The 19,266-nt window shown below is 56.9% G+C and overlaps 3 protein-coding genes across 5 annotated transcripts; 2 read left to right on the forward strand and 1 right to left on the reverse strand.

Annotated features, from left to right (window-relative positions):
- Window positions 1-235: 235 nt before the first annotated feature.
- IGBP1 (immunoglobulin binding protein 1) lies at window positions 236-6,277 on the forward strand. 2 transcript variants are annotated; one of them, XM_029997302.2, is made up of 6 exons: window positions 236-513; window positions 717-1,028; window positions 3,026-3,221; window positions 4,245-4,330; window positions 5,379-5,491; window positions 5,747-6,277. In XM_029997302.2, exons 1-6 carry the CDS (start codon window positions 251-253, stop codon window positions 5,893-5,895), a joined length of 1,119 nt encoding a protein of 372 aa, XP_029853162.2. In that variant the 5' UTR covers window positions 236-250; the 3' UTR covers window positions 5,896-6,277. The 2 variants fall into 2 exon arrangements, with proteins under 2 accessions (XP_029853162.2, XP_029853163.2); XM_029997303.2 differs by having other exon boundaries at window positions 5,750-6,277.
- Window positions 6,278-7,851: 1,574 nt separating this feature from the next.
- Window positions 7,852-12,798, forward strand: LOC115333797 (diacylglycerol O-acyltransferase 2-like). The gene is made up of 8 exons (XM_029997244.2): window positions 7,852-8,297; window positions 10,019-10,147; window positions 10,224-10,331; window positions 10,581-10,651; window positions 10,749-10,953; window positions 11,437-11,611; window positions 11,701-11,903; window positions 12,070-12,798. The coding sequence occupies exons 1-8, from the start codon at window positions 8,258-8,260 to the stop codon at window positions 12,222-12,224; spliced, it is 1,086 nt and encodes a 361-aa protein (XP_029853104.1). The 5' UTR covers window positions 7,852-8,257; the 3' UTR covers window positions 12,225-12,798.
- Window positions 12,799-13,662: 864 nt separating this feature from the next.
- On the reverse strand, window positions 13,663-19,241 carry P2RY4 (pyrimidinergic receptor P2Y4). Of its 2 annotated transcripts, none has more exons than XM_029997242.1 (2): window positions 19,079-19,241; window positions 13,663-15,385 (listed from the first exon to the last, which is right to left on the reverse strand). In XM_029997242.1, exon 2 carries the CDS (start codon window positions 15,367-15,369, stop codon window positions 14,245-14,247), a length of 1,125 nt encoding a protein of 374 aa, XP_029853102.1. In that variant the 5' UTR covers window positions 15,370-15,385; window positions 19,079-19,241; the 3' UTR covers window positions 13,663-14,244. The 2 variants fall into 2 exon arrangements, with proteins under 2 accessions (XP_029853102.1, XP_029853103.1); XM_029997243.1 differs by having other exon boundaries at window positions 13,663-16,774.
- Window positions 19,242-19,266: the final 25 nt, after the last annotated feature.

Raw genomic sequence — 19,266 nt, forward strand, 5'->3', positions numbered from 1 at the left:
CGCTGGGGAGGCCTGTGCCTCGGCCAGGAACCTGCAGCACAAACTTCGGGAGCGCTGGACGTTCTGTGAGGGACCGTGGCCCCGCCGAGCCTCGTAGGGGTGACGCCACCCGCCCGCCACGGGGGTCCCGGGCCCGGCCGGGGGCGGCGGGCCCAGCCCGGAGCCCGACGGGCCCGCGGAGGCCTCGCCAGGCCCTGCCTCCGACGCACCCCTACCAAGATGGCGGCGCCCTCCCTCCGCCCTCACCAAGATGGCGGTGGGGAGGGCGGGGGTCGCTCCCGGCCGACCCGGAAGCGGTTCGTCGGCGGTGCCTTCCCGGCCCAGCATGGCGGAGAGGGCCGGTGGGGGGCCGCGGCTGGCGGAGCTGCTGGCGGCGGGCCGGCGGCTCTGGGAGGAGGTGGAGACCGGCACCGAGCCGTCTTCGGGAGCCCCGGCCGTGCAGGATAAGGTGCGGCAGGGGCTGGACGCCTTGCAGCAGGCGGCCGCCATGGTGGCGCAGCTGGATCTGTTCAGGTGAGTGGAGGGCCTGGGCCTGGGCCTGGGCTTGGGCCTGGGCCTGGGCCCGGGGCACCCAGCGAGGCCGTGGGAGGGTCCTCCGAGGCTTCTGCCACCTCCACATGGGCCCCCCGGGCCGCGGCGGAGCGGGCTGGGCTTGACCGGGCCCAGGTGGAGCGGAGCGGAGCGGGAACGGGAAGGCTCGTCTCTCCCCCTTGCAGCGAGAACGAGGAGCTGGAGGAGATCGCCTCGGCCGACCTGAAGTACCTGCTGCTGCCCGCCTTGCTGGGGGCCCTGACGCTGAAGCAGGTCGACCTGAGCAGGAGGCTGGAGCACCTGGAGAGCGCTCGGGCCCACTTCTGGCGTTTCCTCAAGCTCTGCAGAAGCTACAGGCTGGGCAGCTTCCACCTGCCCCCCGCCGCCGCCAGCCCCTCGGCAGAGGAAGATGCTGGGACCCCATCCCCGGGGGGACCTGCTGCCGCCCAGCCCAGCCTGGTGGCCATGGCGTCGAGTAGGCAAGCCAAAATTGAAAGGTAGGCTCTTGCTTTGCGGTGTTTAAAGGCTTTCGGGAATCAGTTTAAGAGAAGGGGAGAGCCTCTGGCAGCGCGAGACCGTATGGACATGGATTGTCAGGAAAGAACCGGTTCCCTTGATGCTGGAATACTTTCGTCATTAAACATTCATTTTAAGATACGTACCGCCTATTACTTAACGGTGTTGACTTGTGCATAGACTGGAGAGATGCATTTATGTCTTTAGTCTCCAGTCTTTGAAGAACTGCACAAAAGTTATTACGATTAGTTCTTTAATCACCGCTAACTGCGTAAAGCCACCCACGTTGGAAGTTACCTACCTATGTGCTTATTAGATCAAAAGAGGTGCTTGATGCCTCTTCGTCATGCTTTAGTTGGGGATTTTGACAATCAAGTTGTTGCTTATTGTGGTAGCACTGAAAGGCCCAAGCTGGGCTGGAGAGCTGTTTAAATTGGATGAATACAAAAATATGATTTATATTCTAGAAAGTAACCTAACTCAGATGGGTTTGGGATACTAGAATATGTCAGGACCTTTGGGGTCAGCACAGCAAAGCCTTTTCAGCATGGGCTGCTTGTCAGCAGTCTCAGAGCTGCGCATCACCTCCCGAGTGCGAGTGAGTTGTCAGCGCCACAGGTAGGGCTTTGGTTACGCCTGAACTCCCCTCTCGCTGAAGGCTTGTGTTTGCCTGTACCGTGACTCCCTCGCTTAAAGACAAACAGGAGGTGCCCGCATTGTGAGTTCTGTCGCAAGCAGGGGTTTGTTTTTTAGAACTTTTGTATGCTCCTTGTCCTTTCAGCTCCCGTAGGTTTCTAATCCTTGGTCCTTACTGTTCATTCAGGTGGCACTGTAACTGAAGGAAGTGGGACACAAGGATTTAGCCTGGAACTTACTATATAGGTAGTTTTCCCCCTTTAATAATTAATTCCTGAAAAGGTCAAAAAATCCAGGAAGCCAAAACTATATTAAAAAATGACATGCACACACAAAACCACCTGAGACAGGAATTGGAAAAGTGTTCTAATCTGCCTTATAAGCAGCTTCTTGATATCTTTGTGTCCTACAGAAGCAACTCAAAATAGTTTTTACATTGGTTTTCTCCATGAAGGAGCCAATGAGTTAAAGTCCTGTTTTCTGCAGGAGATTAATGTTGCCAGGCTTGCCTAATTTTACCTGGGAGGCTTAATGTTCAAGGATTGCTTGGAGAAGAAAAACGTAATTGAGGGAGGCACCTCTAAATTTAAATTGTCTTCTTAAAGCTGCCTTTAACAGACAGGAGGTACTTAAATTACAACAGTAAACCATCACGACCTCCCTTTTTATATACAATTTTCTTTTTAAATACATGAAATCATGTTAAACCTCTTACAAAGAGTAGTAAAGGTCCTATGTAATGTCTAAATTTGAGTTGACAGGTGGAAGTGATGGGGAAGATGAGAGGAAAGATTTTGGTGCTGCATGTATGTATATAACTGTGCATTTTCAAGGCCTTTTTAAAGAAGATTGGAACTCCTCTGATTTCTGTAGTTTTCATTTGTCAAAAACCTTCTGTCAGATGAGGTGGGGAGATGGATCCCCCTGCTTGGTGTTTTGCCGCTTGCTTATGCATCATTAGAGGTCATCAGTAAATTAAATGACAGCCAGTGTGATCTGGTGCTGCCAGTGCTCCTCTTCTTCACAGGTACATTCCTGTACATCTCTCCTTCTATAGGACTCAGTTGTTAAATGAGCGGGTCCTCCTCGCACAAAGAATTTGTCAGAGATGTGAGGAGCTCTATGAATAACTGGGATTTGTGTACCCTACGGAGCACTGGTCAGCAACTGGCACCTCTGTGAAGAGCAGTTACAAGGGGATTGGGGCAGGAGGTAGCTCTCTAACTACATTTATTTGGTTGAATTTCAAGAAATAGGAAATTGTTTATTTTAGAAAACACTGTATCTGGGCTGGGCCAGAGAAAGGTTATTTAATGATCTCATTTTGTTCTCTTTGAGACAGATATAAGCAGAAGAAGGAACTGGATAACAGGTTGGCCTCTATGAGAACCTTTGTGGAGAGCGGGCAAGCAGATGAGGATCAGATACGGGAATTTTACATACTACAAATCCAGAAATGGATCAACACTAGCCTGGAGGAAATTGAGAGTATTGACCAAGAAATGGTCATCTTGAGGAGCAGAGGTACAGCAAAACAGGTATGAGATCTCTCTTGAACTGCAGGTCCCATGGACTGTCAGTAGTTAGACCTGATGATAAGACACTGTTGCGGGTAGATGAACCCCAGAGGAGTTCAGTAGCAGAGTTGCATAAGTTTTATTCTGTGAATTCTTGATTGAAATTTTGCTCAATCACAGCACAAGCAGATGGGGTTTGGTTTAATTCTGAATGGGCAGTGGTCTGATTTTTGGATTAGTTGCTGTCAGCTGCTACCACATATTCTAGACAGTCATAGCTTGTGAAATGCTAGAGGATTGAATATCAGAGCTGAACCGGTCTGTGTGCAAAGGCTTTTCTCCACTTTGCTGGGTTCTGCCAGACCCTTAACTCTATAAAGAATTAAGTACATTTGTAAAATAAGAGAAGACCATTGTGATTTCTTTCAAACCTACACTTCTGGTCTACAGTGTGTCCAGGTGTTACAGAAAGAAATGCCCATTCTGAATGATGAAAGCTTCTCATAGACCTGCAATTCCTGTGTAGAATAGTGTTTCTGGGCTTTATGTTACTCACCTAAAATGTCTGTCTAGAAATAAAAAATCATAATGTGCTGACATAGACCACAGTCCAGCTTGGTTGGCAGAGCCGGTTGGTGCAGTTCATTATTGGTGTTGCAGAACTTTGCTTTTCTGTAGTGCCCTGGGTGATATCATCGGGAATGATGAGCTCTACTTGCTTCAGAATGTACTGTGTTTGATCCCTGGGAAAAATAAGCTATATTTCATGCTTTGATCTGAGCTGATCTGGTTTAGCTCTGTCAGCTTTCCGCTTTGATCAGAGCGGGTGTAACAAAGGCACAAAGAGAAGTGATTTGTAGAAGCTCACAGATGGAGTTCATGATTTAAACTGGATTAAGGCCTGATTTGTCCATCTTGGGATGTTGCTCTGACAGCAGAGGCATTTCTCTGCTACAAGACCGTTAATAACTTGTTTGGGGTGGGAAGCAGAGAAGGGGATTCTCATCTACACGATTATCTTGTGACTATTGTTTGCATCTTCAGCCTTCAGCACCACCACACGGTACTTCTCGGCAAGTCAGGGCTCCATTGAAACCTTTCATTCTTACCCGGGATGCTGCTCAGGCTAAGTATGTTGTTTTCTGATAATTTAGACACAGTATGAGGCAGTGCTGTGTTCTCACATCAAGCCTAAGATACTCTTTCAAATGCAGAAAACCAGTCGTTACCTTCAGGCAGCGTGTCACGTCAAGATGGCACGTGTTGTGCATCTGGGCAGGGGATGGGGGGAATGTTTAATGCATTTCTTGAACTTTCTCTGATTTCTTCTGTTACCACCATGCTGCAGTGTCTTGGCTAATGCTCTTTCCACCTGTTGGGATGGCAGAAGAGGAGATCGTATTAAGCAAATATTACTGTGTTAGTTTATAGGCCACGTGCTTGCTGTTTGGTAGGCTGTGGAGAGGTGAGGCTTATCTGCCCCTCTAACCTCTATGTGATGTAACAGTCTTCACTGTTAAAGTGAAGAGCCCAGCAGTGAAAAGCACATGTGGTCTCTTAATCTAATGTAAACTCTGGAAGATTTCAGTGAATTCAAATAAGTCATCTTAGGGGCTGGGAAGATGTGATACCTGCCAGAGAATCATCAGTCACAATAATACAGTTTTTAACTCTAAGGCTTTCCCTAGGGTATCAAGATCTTAACACTTTGTGGCACTGTGAGACTCTTGCAAGGAATTTGGCAGCTGAAGCACAAAATGGGATAGAAACCAGATTTCTTGTCATGCTTTTGACATTAGCTGCCCTGAGCCTCCCATATATCTATTTAGCCAGGCTGTGCCTAATTCAGTTCCCAGGGGCCTCCTTGGCAAGCTGTGCTAGCACAGAGTGTTCTCCTTTGGGGTGGAGAAGTGATTCAAGGTCTTTGGACTGGAACAGTCCTCACCTTTCTAAACTAGCAGGACGAACTCTTTAAATGCTGTTTTGGCTAGGTTACTGGCCAGTCTGTTGCCTGAAGGCCAAGGCTGTAGAAATGAGTTTGTTCTCAAGCCCTCCTTGATAACATGGCTTATACTGTTAGTACAAATTGGATGACATAGTAGTTCTTCGCGTGGTTGTCTATGTTTCTGCTCGTAGTGATGTAAAGTGCCTTCTTTGACTGTCTGTCTCTTGCTGTAGAGTGTTTGGTGCTGGATATCCTGGCCTGCCTACTATGACTGTGGATGACTGGTATGAGCAGCGCAGAAGGCAAGGAGTCGTGTCTGGTCAGAGTGTGCCACAGAGAACACCAGGTATGGAGTGGCAAAGCAAAGATTGGAATAGAGAACTTGGGGAGTCTCTTGAGGGGGAGGGTGAGTGGGGATGTGATTAGGCTGTAAAACACCCACTGACTGAGGAAGACTAAGAGCTTAACTGGATTGCTAGACTGCTCTTTGGCAGTTCCTGCTTTCTGTCTAGACTGGGTCCTGGCAGGGCTTCTGTTTTGAGAACTTGGTTAGGGATCTTCCACTGTCTTACTGCCCCTCACTCCTGTTCTTGACCTTCAGCAGGTATAACTGATGAAGAGTTGCAGAAGCAGCAGCAGGAGAAAAAAGAGGAGGAGGATGATGAGGAAGCTCTTCAAAAAGCTCGGAACTGGGATGACTGGAAAGATACACACCCAAGAGGCTACGGCAACCGGCAGAATGTGGGCTGATGCTCTCGCTGCAGAGGGAGCAGGGCCTGGAAATCCTGTAAGAATTGCCTGTGTCCTGGAGATATAGGAGTAAATACACTGTACATATGTGGAGGTATCCGTGGCTTCTCTGGGAGGCACTGAAGTCAGAGGAGTAAACATGACAGTTTGCTTTGGTTTACATTAAATGTCAGACTGAGTGCACTGGTCATGTACAGTGATACCACAGAGCTCCTGTCAGGTGGAGCTCTTTCTGAGGGGTCAGACTGCCTCTGTTCTCCCCATCAGAGGAAGTCCTTGAGAGAAAAGTACATGAATTTGGAAACTGCTCTTTGTATTGTGGGTGGATGTATTTATTTTTTTCTCTCTATTTTAAGCAAAATAAAATCTCTTGTGCTGCCTAGTTCTTGCTGTGAAAATCCCTTGCTCTTTGTCCTAGGCTCTTCCAGAGCAAGTCTGTAAGGCCAGTTTCCAGCAACCAAGGGAGTTGGGGATGGGAAACAGGCAGTGTCAGATGGCCAGGATTTTTTGGCTGAGGCTTCTGAACACACCAGCTGCACCAGGTGCAGCGCTCACCTTGTCTGTATGCAGCCAGCGGTACCAGGGGCTTTTCCACAGGCTCATCCCGCTGTTCCTCCCAGAGCAGGCAGACTTAAGTGTTTGGGATTTTTTGTGTTAAGTAGATCAGGTATTTCGAGGGCAATGTCTTGAAGTGCTGATACTACACGTAGTACAAATGCCTTAATAAAAACATTTGTCCTCTTGCTTTGTGTAATGTGGGGTCTGCATGGCTATAGCATACATAATGTAATGCACAACATGTGTGTACTCAGGACCCTCTGGTGGAGCCCTACAGGGGCCAATGCTGGGACAAACGGTGCCATATTCAAAAGCGAAGTAGTGCACTGGTTGTCAGTGTGCTTTGACATCTGCTTACAGAATAACCCTGAAGGGGTGAGAACCTTTTCTGGATTCCTCTGAAGCTAGTTTAAATAGCTGCTGTAATGTGTAATCCTGAACTTGCTGAGGAGAGAGGGCATGACTGGTCTGCTGTACCTGGCACTGACCTGGTGTGCAGCAAGCATGTTACTGGGCAAGAAAATGAGGAATCATGGCTGGAAGCTCTGGAGTTGCCCAGTGTGGGCTGGCAGCTGTGACTGCAGTTGTTCGAAACCTGTTAGAAATGTTGGGATAAAAAAACCAAGCAAAGCATCACTGCTACTTGCGCGTGTGGCAGTGTGTTACCTGGAGCAGGCCATGAGGCATTTACTATTTGATGTGGCACAGTTGGGTTCATCAGCATAGTGCTCCCTTACCTCTGGCGACAGTGGGATTCTGAAAGAATTTGGGGTTTTTCCTTCCTATTATCATGATCCAGGCACACTTGAGGGGCCAGCTATGCTTCAGGAGAGCTTAGACATTTTATACATAGCAATCTTGGCTCCTCTTAAATAATCTACATTTGTGAAGTTGTAGCCTGCAGTGAATGCTGTTGCACCCTTTTTTCCAGATACTGAGTCGCTACAATTTACAAGAGCAGATTATGAGGTTTTGTAGCTTCCAAACCTGTCCTGTGAAACATGTTTTTTACTTTAACAACATGTGGAATCCCATACGTGTATTTATCCCTTTCCTACATTTGATGTTAGCTGGCTGTTCCTAGCGAGTACTTCTGGAGAGGTAGATCCTGAGAAGTAGCTCTAGTGGGTCAGATGCTGTGGATTTTTACTGTTCCTTCACTGTTGGCCTGAAGCCCCGTCTCAGGGCTGCTTTTGTGCTGCTCTTGTTTCCTTTTCTTCTCGTTTTGCCCCCCAGTCCTCTCCAGGCAATACTCCAGTCTTCCTGGTCTAGCAGGCAGGGCTAGCCAGCCCCGGTGCCCCTCTTAGGGGTGGAAGAGGAGGGAATGGTGCTGGGTGGTGGGGCTGAGGGTCAGGGACTGTCTGGCAGGCTGCGTTCCCGTACCACGGAGCGGGAGCTTCGGGATGACGTTTTCAGGTGGCTCTGGAGGGGAGTCACACCGTTAGAGCATGACAGCGGTTTGTGAAATACCCAAAGTGCGGACGGTACCATTCCCTGGGGGAAGGCGGTCCCCGCCGAGCCACCGCCGGTGCCGGCAGCGGTGCCTTTCCGAGGAGCGGCGGCTGCCCTTCGCGGCGGCAGCTCCTCACCGCTCGGCGCAACTCCTCATCCTCCCAAGGACCACCAGCTCTTCTCCTTGCTCTGCAAGCTGGGGCCGGAGCGGGTCCGCTCCCCTCCGTGGCAGACGGTTTGCCTTGGATCAGCTGGTTGAAGCAGCTGGATACACAATCAATCGCTCTCCGGTATTTCCAAACTTGCCTTTTAACCTGCTGAACCAGGGTCTGGCGCAGAACTCCTTGCCACCATGAAAACAATTATTGCAGCCTGTTCCCAAAATCTTAGTGGTAAGATATTTCCAAAGCGTGTTTGAATGGTTTCTGATGCTCTAGAGATGTGAGGAGCTGGTCAGGCAATTAGCGTTTGTTGTCACTATTGTCTATTTGCTTTAGACTGCTTAGGGGAAAGGGAGGTGTTTGGAGTGATTTGGGGTTAGCAGCACCAGAGGAGAACATACAGTTGCTCAACAGGAATGAAATTTCTGACAATGCATTCGGTAACGTTACTCCCGCAAGACACTCCAGCGCTGCAAGTTCTCCTTCGTCTTTCCTTGCTGCCCCGGGCCACGGAGTCAGAATTTCTGGGTTTGAAGAGGCTCCTATTGCTGCGGATGGGGCCAGCAGCAGAGCCCCTGAGGTTTCTCCATTTTCTGTCTGCGGTCTGGACATTCATGGAGTGCTTAGGGGGGAGCTAGAAAAAGGAACTAAAAAAAGCAACTGTTTGGTAGGCACAAATGTGCTAGGCAGAGCTCTGCATCTTCCCTGGAAAAAAAAGGGGCTTTGGAAAGTTGACAATGGCAGGGCTGTGCGGGCGGCAGGGCTTCTGGGGATGCCTCGCTGGGCGTGCGGGAACGGGTGGGAGGGATTGCTTAAAGCACAGCACGCTGCTCGGGGGAAAGGGAGAGGGAAAACAATTCTTCAATGCTGGTGATGGCTCCAGTGTTTAATTTATTTCAATTGTCCCATTCACGGTTTGGATTGAGCCGGGATGAGTTGAACGTCCACCAGCCACCTGAACCAGGGTTTGGTGGTTCTCTGACCTGGGGGTCCCGCTGGGGACCTGAGGGTCCCCGGCACGGGAAGCCATGGGGACAGGTCTGCTCCTGTCTCACCCTGAACATCTCTCTCTCTCTGGCCAGCACGCTGATTTGGGGTTGTTTTCCCAAGAAAACAAGGCTCTTGTGACACAAGAGCTGACATAGCTCGCTGTGGTCGCAGTAGTGGCTGTACCAGGTGGTCTTGGCCGCGGCAGACCTTTGGCCGGGAGCGGTGCGCTGGCGGGACCGGCACCTCGGGCCCGTTTCGGGGAGGAGGGATGGGGCTGCGCGTGGAGTTTGGATCCTGGCGCTCGGCCCAGGGCAGTTAATGGTTCACCAAGCTTGGCTGGAGGGAAGGGGGCAGCGGGGGGAGTGGAGCGGCTGCAGGCTGCTGCGCTGTCCTTCATGGGAGGCAAGGCTCGGCGGGGACGGCCAGCCTTGGCCACCCTGGCTCAGCCCCTGGCTGCTGTCCTTGGCGCTTGCCGGGGGGGCAGACGCTGCCCCACACCTCCCTGCTGCGCCAGCTGAGAAACCCCCGAATTCTCTGTGAGCCTGAACATCCCAAGGAGGACACGGGAAAAGTCCTGGCCTCCAGGGAGCTCGGCACGGTGCGGGATGTGCCGCTGTGCTCAGCTCCGCTGGTGCACCCAGGCTCACGGACGCGTTTGGGCTGGGGGTGCCCAGCCTGCCAGCTGCCCCCTGCTCAGAGCAAGGCTGGCCCCAGAGCAGCCGCGGATTGCCCAGGGCCACCTCTTGGCACGGTCCAGAGCTCTCGGGATGAGCATCCCGCATCCCATCCCACCCCATCCCACCCCTCCTTGCCCAACTGCTTCATCCGTCTCATCCTACCTCCCACCTTGCCCCCATACCCCAGCCACGGGTACCACCAGCCCGGCACCCCCCATGGCTATCTGGGACAGCATTTGTGCAACCTATGCCGTTTTGGGCTGGGTGCCGTATCTCTCCCCGCAGGCAGCCGCGCCAGCATCCAGACCGCCCTGCGCACCCTGCTCGCAGCACCCTGGCCCTCGCAGCGGGATGTCCGCTCCTGGCTCCAGCTCCTCTCCGTCCTGCAGTGGGTGCTCAGCTTCCTGCTGCTGGGTGAGTGGGGGGCTGGAGGGGGGGGTCCCGGTGGGGCGGGCATGTGCCTGCTTACCCCCCTCTCTGGCTCCCGCAGGAACCGTCAGCCTGCTGCTCCTCATCTACCTGGTGTTCACCAGCTTCTGGCCCATCTCCGCGCTCTACCTGGCCTGGATCATCTTTGACTGGGACACGCCGGAGAAAGGTGGGGATGGGCGCAGCCCCCCCTTCCTCCAGCTTTGCAGCAGGATGGGGCGTGGGGTCCCCCCTTTCTCTGGGTCCATCCCAGCATGGCAAATGGGGAGCACCATGTCCCACCTGCTCCTTCCCTCCTCTCTCCCATCATCATCACGGTGGGAAGAGGGATGCGGCGGGTCCGCGGGGAGCGTTTCCCGCGGGTCCCGCTGCCCACTGGGGTGGGCGTCATCTCCTGCTGTCCCTCCCCGGTTTGCAGGTGGCAGGAGGCTGCCGTGCCTGCGGCAATGGCCCGTCTGGAGGCACTTTCGGGATTATTTCCCCGTGAAGGTACGGCGCGGCGAGCCAGGGTGCCGGGACGGGATGTTCCTGCAGGCAGTGGTGGTGGTACCACCCAAAAGGATGTGACCCCTTTTTGTCCCCGCAGCTGGTGAAGACCCACGACCTGTCCCCCAGCCACAACTACATCATCGGCTCCCACCCCCACGGCATCCTCTGCGTCGGCGCCTTCTGCAACTTCGTCACCGGCTCAACGGGTTTCGGGGAGATGTTCCCGGGCATCCGGCCTTCCCTCACCACGCTGGCCGGCAACTTTCGTCTGCCCGTCTTCAGGGAATACCTGATGAGCGGGGGTGAGCGTCCACGGGCAGCCCTGCGGGCACGGCCAGTTGTGCTGGGTTGGGGGATGCCCCCCCTGCCTGTCCCGCTCCTGCCCACCTCTGCTTGCTGCCACGGAGGGTCAGAGCACGGAGGGGGCAATGCCCACGGGCACGGGGGGGGCTCCAGGGGAACTCCCCGGTCCCATCTGCGGGAAACCTTGGACTGACGGGCTCTGTGCTCCCCAGGAGCAGGCAGGGCTGGGGCGGTGCTCTGCCTGCACCCTGCCTGCACCCTGCTTGAACTCCACCTTCGTGTTGCTCGCACCCTGCCTACGCCCTGCCCGCACCTTGCCGGCAACCTGCCTGCACCCTGACCCTCTCCCGCAGCAGAGAGCACCCTTGCGCTGTCCCTTGCGTGGTCCTTGCATGGTCCCACCAGGCACGGTCCCTCGTGGGGTCCCCGGGGCGCTGCACGGGCAGGCAGTCCCACCGCATCGGTGGTCCGTTCCGCCGCAGGCCTGTGCCCGGTGACACGCCGCGCCATCGGCTACCTCCTGTCCAAGAATGGTACCGGCAACGCGGTGGCCATCGTCATCGGCGGCGCGGCCGAGTCGCTCTCCTGCCGCCCCGGAGTCACCACGCTCATCCTGAAGAACCGCAAGGGCTTCGTCCGCATGGCCCTGCAGCACGGGTGGGTCACGGGCACCGCTGCCGCTGCCGCTGCGGGGGGGGTCTGGGGGTCCCGGCGCCCCATCAGCGCCCACCGTGTCCCCTCCACAGGGCCTGCCTCGTCCCCTCCTTCTCCTTTGGGGAGAATGACCTCTTCCGCCAGGTGGTCTTTGAGGAGGGCAGCTGGATGAGGAGCATCCAGCAGCGCTTCCAGAAGATGATGGGCTTCGCTCCCTGCGTCTTCTACGGCCGGGGTCTCACCTCCGTCCGGTCCCGGGGCTTCCTCCCCTACGCCAGACCCATCACCACCGTGGGTGAGCATTGCCCGCCGGGGCGGAGGGGACCCCCCCAGAAGGTGGAGGGGCAGAGGAGGAGGACACGCCGTGATGGGTGGCGTGGGAAGGCAACGCTCGGCTCGCGTCTCCGATGAGCCGAGCACATCCCCGTGCCGCCGGCCTGACCTTCCTCCCCTCCCGGCAGTGGGGGAGCCGGTGACGGTGCCCAAGATCGAGGACCCAAGCCGCGAGACGGTGGACATGTACCACGAGATGTATGTCCGCTCCCTGCTCAAGCTCTTCAACGAGAACAAGACCAAGTACGGGCTGTCGGAGACGGACGAGCTGCACATCCTCTGAGCACGGCCAGCGCCGGCGGCCAGATCCTGGCTCACAAGAGCGGCTGGCTCTTGCGGGTGGGGATTTCAGCCGGCCCGGCACGGGGAACACACGGGGGACAGTCCCCGCTCCGGTCCTCCGCTCCTCCGGCCGAAAAACCTGAGCCGGAGGTGGGAGGAGAGGAGGAAGTGAGGGGAAGGGGAGATTGGGAAGGGTCCCCCTTGAAAGGGATTCGGAGGGGCTGCAGGTGACACAGCCGTCCCCCGAGGACACAGGGCTGATGTAGGGGGGGGGGCTGGCAGAAGGCTGGGGACCAGCAATGGGCACGGTCCCTGCAAGACAACCAGGAGAACGTGAGCTGAGGGAGCGGGGGTCACGGGAGGAGGGAGTGAGACGGACTCTTTTGGGTGGCATCCTGATGGCGAGCAGGACCAGGCTGGGGAGACATCCCCCCGGGGTGGGGGGGACACTCCTGGACTTGGGGACCCAGCCTCAGCTGGGACCACGGAGCCCTGGGTGGGGGCGAGTGCTGGTCTGGCCCCGGATGAGCCTTTTCCACCACCTCTGTACCCAATACAGATTTCCAACCCCCCCACCGCCGCCTGTGTGTGCTGGGGTTGGGGGGGGGGGGGCAGGATTGGTGGCACCGCAGCCGTACCCCTGCCACCCACCTGTGTCCCCTCCCCGGCAGTCCCATCTCTAGGGCTGGGGCCATGCTTGGTGGGGATCCTTGCACCTCTCAGGTGCAACCGAGCAGCTCCCGGGTCCACCTGGGCCACGTCAGATATAATGGGAGGTGAGTGGTAGCAGCTGCTCTTACTGGGTTAACTGGGATTAGGAGGGAGGTCTCCTTCTCTCTCTGCTTTCGGCTCATCGGTGAGTGAGGGGCTCTCTGGGTTACTGTCCGGTGGGATGGAGGTGTGGGGCTGGGACATGGCATCCCTGGGACCCTCTCCCTCCCCGAGTGACCTGGGCAGCTCTTGGTGGGATGTGGTTGTGTGTGGCTGGTGCCGTGGCCACGGCTGGGGGGGGTGACACCCCGATGATGCTATGGGCATCCCTTCCCGAGGCACGTGCTGGCAGGGCTTGTGGGGGGTGGTGGGGTGCTGCCCCTTCTGGGGGTCCCTGTGACGGGAACAGCCCTGTCCCGTCCCTGCTGGGGCTGGCGTGGGAGAGTCGACAGCACTGATAGCCATCTCTCGTCCGCTCCTCTCTGCGCAGGCACTTGGTCAAACAAAAGGGCTGGGTAAACATTTGGAAAGCAAACACCCATAAAGGCAGATTCCCGAGGACTGTCCCGTCACCGCGGGTGTCACCGCTCCAGCTCCTTGCTCTGAACCTGCCCCAGTGCCGGCGTTAAGGTGGCGGGTGGCTTTTCTCCACTCTCAAACGCTTTCTGGGGTGAGGGCGGGCGTCTCATCCCTCTTTGTTCTGCTACAGGGAGAAACAGGTCTGGGCGTAGAGAAAGGGAAGGGGCTTTATTGGGGAGTGATGGGCAGCAAGTGCCCCGTGCCGTATCCCTGCCTGCCTCCCCTAAGGCCAGCAGTGTGACAGGGATATCTAGGAGAGCCTTCGCCAGGCACGCGGGGGGCCCAGCGTCGGCTCCATCCCCAGGTTCGCTCCGGTCCCCGCACGTCGCTGTTGAGCAGACTGGAAGGGCTGTGCGTGCCCGGGGAGGGACCAGTGTCCCTTCTCTTTAGTGACCTGTCAGCCCCCGTGTGTCCCCAGGAGCGTCCCGGGATGGGATGCCAGCCTGCCTCCCCAAAACGGGTTTCTCAGCATCTTTCCCAGTCCCACGGGTGCCTGGCAGCTGTCCTGCCCCAAGCCGCACTGGCACCCTCCTCCCGTGGCATTCCGGGGCAGGACTGGGACAAGTCCCATGGCCACCGTCCCTCAGCCCTGAGGTCTCTGCCCTTGCACGGGCTGGGCAGGGGCAGGTCAGGTTTGGGGACCTGGGGGTGCCAGGGTGTCCACATGGAGCCCGGAGGGGCCGCAAGTTGTGGAGACCAGGGATGAGGTTACCGGAACCCTCTTTGGCCCCTCAGCACCCGCCTCTGCTCCGTGCCGTCCCTGTCCCTCGGGTGTCACCAGGAGTGTGGCTGCCACCCATGATGTTGTCCATGGAGGTGGATACCAGGGCCAGGTCACAGGTGGGCACAGGCTGGAGGCGCTGAGCTGGCCCCCGGCGTAGCCGCCCCCGGTACTTGTCCCCGACCATGAAGTACAAGATGGGGTCAAGGCAGCTGTTGATGCTGGCCAGGGGCCGAGTGATCTTGTAAGTGAAGTTGATGATGTTGAGGGTCCGGCAGTCGGCTTGGAAGTAGCGGGAGGTGTAGTAGATGGTCCGGGTGATGTGGAAGGGCACGAAGCAGATGGCAAAGACGGTGAGCACAACGATGATCATCCGGATGGAGCGCTTCTTGTAGGAGGGCATTCGGGGGCCGGGGCTGGAGAAGCTGGACTTGCCGAGTCTCTTGGCCATCAGGCAGTAGCACAGGACGATCACCAGGAAGGGGACCCCGAAGAGGAGGGCCATGACGGAGGAGCTGTAGTGCACGTAATGGTCGAACTCCTCAGGCTTAGTGGTGTCGTGGCACAGGGTGCTGTTGCCCTTGGAGCTGGTGGTGACAAAGATGAGGTTGGGGATGAGGCAGATGGTGACGACAAGCCAGGCACCCACACAAATGATGCGGGCGTGCTTGGTCTTCACCCAGTTCAGGGAGCGGATGGGGTGGCAGATGCCCATGTAGCGGTGGACGCTGATACACGTCAGGAAGAGGATGCTGCTGTAGAGGTTAGCGTAGAAGAGGAAGCGCACAATCTTGCAGAGCCATTTCCCAAAGGGCCAGTTGTTGCGGTCAGCGTAATAGTAGACCAGGGTAGGGAGGGAGAGGACGTAGAGCGTGTCGGAGACGGCCAGGTTGAACATGTAGGTGGTGGTGGCGTTCCAGGGCCTCATCCTGGAGATGAACATCCACAGGGCCCAGGAGTTGAGGGGCAGCCCCACCACGAAGACGATGCCGTAGGAGACGGGCAGCAGGATGAACTTGAACTCTTCATTGAAGACGCACTTTGCGTCCGCCGCTGCGGTGGTGTTTCCTCCCGGCCAGGGAGCCGGCGTCGGTGTCCACAGGGCAACTGGGAACGTCCTCACTGAAGTGGCCATGTTCTCCGAGCCAGATCTAGGGGAGCAGTTAATAAAAGCGCATTAGTCGTCGATCCCGACCATTGTCAGGCACAAAGCGTGGAAGGGAGCCAAAGATGCCAGATTTTCCCCCCCTCCAGGAGCTCCGGCCACTTTGATGGTTCTCTGGTTTTTCTCAGCTCGCGCGTTCGGGCCTCGCGGGGAGCCGAGGGGGACTCGACAAATCCTCCCCTTCGCAGCCCCCGCAATGACACCCATTAATCATCCCTTTGAGCAGCGCGCAGTGACACCAGCGCCGCGTGGAGCCGGGAAGCGTGCCTGAGACAGAGGACCGCGCCGGCCCCGCCGGCCAGCAGCCCCACTGCGCGCCGAACAATGAGACCTTTATGAGCAACAGCAGCCCCCGGCCGGTGCCAGCGCAGCCTCTTGGAAGCTGGCTCAGCCTAATTGGCACCATCCTGACAATGCTGCTCGTCCCAAAGGGCTCCTTGACAAAAAGAAAGGCGGGAGGAGAAGAAAGGCTTGTCTGGGGGAATATTATGGCCCGGAGAAGTCCTCGGGGGGCTGTTAAAGGAGCCTTTGGGAGAGAGCGTCCCTGGACAGTGAGGGGCCTCCAGCTGCCGGGTATTCTCCGTAGGAGAGGGATGATCTAAGCCCTGTGGAGAGGAGCTGCGCCAGAGCCAAGTCCCAGCTCAAGACAGCGCAAGTTCGCAAGGCAGGCAGGACGTTTCCCCTCGCACGGTGTTACGATCAAAGGCTGGGTTCTGCGTCCTCCTGGCAAATCGGGCCCCGGGGCTGAGGCATCAGGGCAAGCCGTCAGAGGGTTGCGTTCGCCTCTCAGGACGTCTAAAGTTCAGAGCCCGCTGCTCCAGAGGGAAGAAGCAGCTTCTGCCACCATCATGGTGTCCAGCAAAGGACGGGCGAAGGCTGCACGTGCCTTGGCCCCTCCGTGCCCGCCGTCATCCGTGGCAAAGCGATTTTGGAGCGGCCGCTTCTGCCGGCCGAGGATGGATGCTCCTATGAGTAACCTGGGAGCACGAGCATCTGCCGTGCTGCCAGCAGAGGCAAGGGTGTAGCCAAAACCGTATCTGATGGAGGGAGCACTGGTGCATCTCCAGTTTCTGTTGGTCCAGAGCTCAGCCAGGAGGTGATGGGCGCCAGGACGGAGGAGGTCTTGGGGCTCAGGGAGATGATGCGCGTTAGCAGGATGCTGGCGTCAGCGGTACGAGGTGGAAGGCTGTGTCTTCTAGGGCTCCTTCATCCCTTCGCTCCCTCGTCATCCCCCTCCTGTTTGCCCCTTGCCTTCGCCATGGAGGTGCGCAGCCTGACGGCTTCTTGTGGCAAGCGCCGTTGGCAGGAATATCCCACAGCGTGAATCCATGGGGTCAGCTGAGCTGCGACCCGTCTTCTCCCTGCACAGCCTCGCCTGGAGAGACATCCCTGGGTTTACAGAGATGATCGTAAATGAATCGGCAGGCAGATGGGCAGGCGGGTGGCTGCAGGATGGGCCCCTCCATGCCGCACATACCTCCATGCTCTCTGTTTGAGTTGTGGGCTGAGCCGCAGCTTTGGGCTCACGTCAAACACCCTGCAGCTTCCTTCCCGCTGCGGCTGGCGCGGGCAACTGCCTGGCTTTATTACAGGGATGAGTTCAGAGAGCAACAGGCAGGTCCTGATCAAACATTAACAGTGGGGAGAACTTGCTCTGTCTCCCCAGAACCAGGAGGGAAAACCAGCTGGTAGGAAACCCCGAGCCCCCAAGTGCCGGTGCTAGCGGTGGTCCCACGGGGTGCTGTGCCGGTCATGCTGGTCCCAGCCCAGCTGCTGCATCTCCTCAGGCCATGATGCTGCCAAGGACACGAGGCACCAGATTTGTTTTCCTCTTCTAAGCTCGGAGTGCAAGTGAGCATGAAGCCTTGAGCCCAACCAGACCAGAGGTGCTGCAGGGTTCAGTGACCAAAGCCAATGCCCATGACATAGATCAACAAACAACAAAGATATGAAGAAGCCAATAAATAAAAAATAATAATCTGGTGTGAGAAACCCATAAGGAAAAAGCCTGAGCAGCTGTGTGGTGCCGGGCTGCTTGGAGGAGAGCGCAGGTACATGGCTTCTGGCAGCAGAAAAAGCCCGAGCACGGTCAGTGCTCAGCAGTGTGATTTCACTGTTCCTAAGCAAGCTTCCTTTGAGGATAACCACCGAAAAATAAAAATGCAAAAGAAAATGACATTTGGCAAGCTTTATCTCAACAGGTTTCCTGCTTCCTCATCTTAGTCATGATCAAAATCAGTGGTTTAAATTGCTGATTCACATCAGTCCACCCCGAGGACACGTCATCACCAGGCCTGTTCCTACTCCTCGCTGATGTCCCCAGCAAGGCTCTCCCTGGCCATGGCCTCTCCAGCATGGGCTTTTCAAGGAGGGACTGACCACAGCTGTGGCAAGGTCTGAGCCAAGCATTTGGGCTTGCTGCCGGAGCGGGAGATGGAAGACACTGTGGGGAAAGGACGTGGAGCTGGGGAGGTGATGCCCGCTCCTGCCCTGCCTGTTTTGTGGATGCACGAGGGCTGCGATGCTGGGGAATCCCTTGCCCATGGCAAGCACATCCCCCTGGGATGGTCCCTGCGAGCTGGCCCCCCCGTCCGTGCCCCGGGAAGCATCGAGGGGTCCTGCAAAACACCCACACGGCCAGTGGAAAGGGGCAGGGACCAGCCGCGGGGCCGTGTGTTGGGGAGCACGTGCTGCCTGCCCTGGGGATTCACGGGGGTGTTGGAAAGGCACCAATGAAATGAATGAGTGGGGCAGCACCGAAGGCAGACTCTGCCCCAGAGCCAAAGTCCTGCCCGTGGATCGTGGTGGAACGGGCAGGAGGTTCGGAGAGGGGACGCGAGAGAGGATTTCGGAGGGGAGCAAGCAGCTGCTGAGGGACGCGGGGCTGGGTGAGCCGGGGACTGGCTGCCGCTGGAGCACGGGAAAAACAGGGCTTTTCTTCTCGCCTAAGCGCTTGGAAATTGCAAAACAAGGGGAAATTATGCAAAACATCCTGCAGAAGGACCCTTGTCCCTAATCGCCACGTGGTTCATGCAGCCAAAGCCCCGGCACAAGGGGAGCGTGACCTGATTTCTTTTCAATCCTTCCCTTCAACTGCAAGAGCAGCCAAAGCACGATCTGCCTGTGCTACCCAGGCGCTGGTGCCTCCTCCCCGGGGACGCCAGCGGGGCTGGGTGCTTCCTTTGCTGCCCACCACGTCCCCTGCTCCGAGGTGACCCCCTTTCTCAGCGGGGTGGGAGGTGAGGGTTTCCTTTCACCCTTGGGTGGGCTGTCCCTGTCCCTCCGCCTCCCCAGGGAAGGGCAGGAGCTCACAGCGTTGGGCTAAGCCACAGCGGCCCGAGGGCAGCTTTGCCCTGTGAGGAGACAGTGATTTGGGGGATGGAGAGAAAGATGAAGGAGAGGAGGTGGCCACACTGGGAAGGATGAAGGCCCTCGGTGATGGAGGAAGGCAGTGGTGTGTTAGGGAAGAGGATGCACGGAGGGATTTGGGGACGGTGGAGGGATGAGGAGAACTGGCTGACCCCCACCCCACACTCATCCAGCCCTGGGCATCCCACCTCCATCCCTTGAGGGGCCAAAGCCCACAGGGCCCCCCCCCGGAGCCCAGCTGGGTTTGCACGGCCGTGGCGGGGCCGTCCCGGCTGCTGCTCTCCACCAAGCGTGGGTTACCCCGGCTCACCTGCAGTCCTGGCTGGGGCGGCTCTCAGGAGCAGGACACCCCCGGGGTGCGCCCGTCCCCCGTGGGGCTGGGGGCCATGCTGGAGGGGTTGCGGGCTGCCCTTCGCCTTGCCCTGCCGTGCCGACTGTGCCTGCTCCCACTTTCCCACTGCTGGGAGCAAAGTGCCCGGGAGAGGCAGGGCTGGAGGC

Source organism: Aquila chrysaetos, chromosome 21 (assembly GCF_900496995.4).
Source record: "Aquila chrysaetos chrysaetos chromosome 21, bAquChr1.4, whole genome shotgun sequence".
Lineage (NCBI taxonomy): Eukaryota > Metazoa > Chordata > Aves > Accipitriformes > Accipitridae > Aquila > Aquila chrysaetos.

Excerpts from the sequence above, each read along its gene's own strand:
- IGBP1 (XM_029997302.2), top strand. The coding sequence starts at position 251 with ATGGCGGTGGGGAGGGCGGGGGTCGCTCCCGGCCGACCCGGAAGCGGT. Across the intron at positions 514-716 it reads GCGCAGCTGGATCTGTTCAG|CGAGAACGAGGAGCTGGAGG; the intron begins GTGAGTGGAGGG and ends TCCCCCTTGCAG. Across the intron at positions 3,222-4,244 it reads GCAGAGGTACAGCAAAACAG|CCTTCAGCACCACCACACGG; the intron begins GTATGAGATCTC and ends TTGCATCTTCAG.
- LOC115333797 (XM_029997244.2), top strand. The coding sequence starts at position 8,258 with ATGAAAACAATTATTGCAGCCTGTTCCCAAAATCTTAGTG. Across the intron at positions 8,298-10,018 it reads CTGTTCCCAAAATCTTAGTG|GCAGCCGCGCCAGCATCCAG; the intron begins GTAAGATATTTC and ends CTCTCCCCGCAG. Across the intron at positions 10,332-10,580 it reads CTGGGACACGCCGGAGAAAG|GTGGCAGGAGGCTGCCGTGC; the intron begins GTGGGGATGGGC and ends CCCGGTTTGCAG.
- P2RY4 (XM_029997242.1), bottom strand. The coding sequence starts at position 15,369 with ATGGCCACTTCAGTGAGGACGTTCCCAGTTGCCCTGTGGACACCGACG.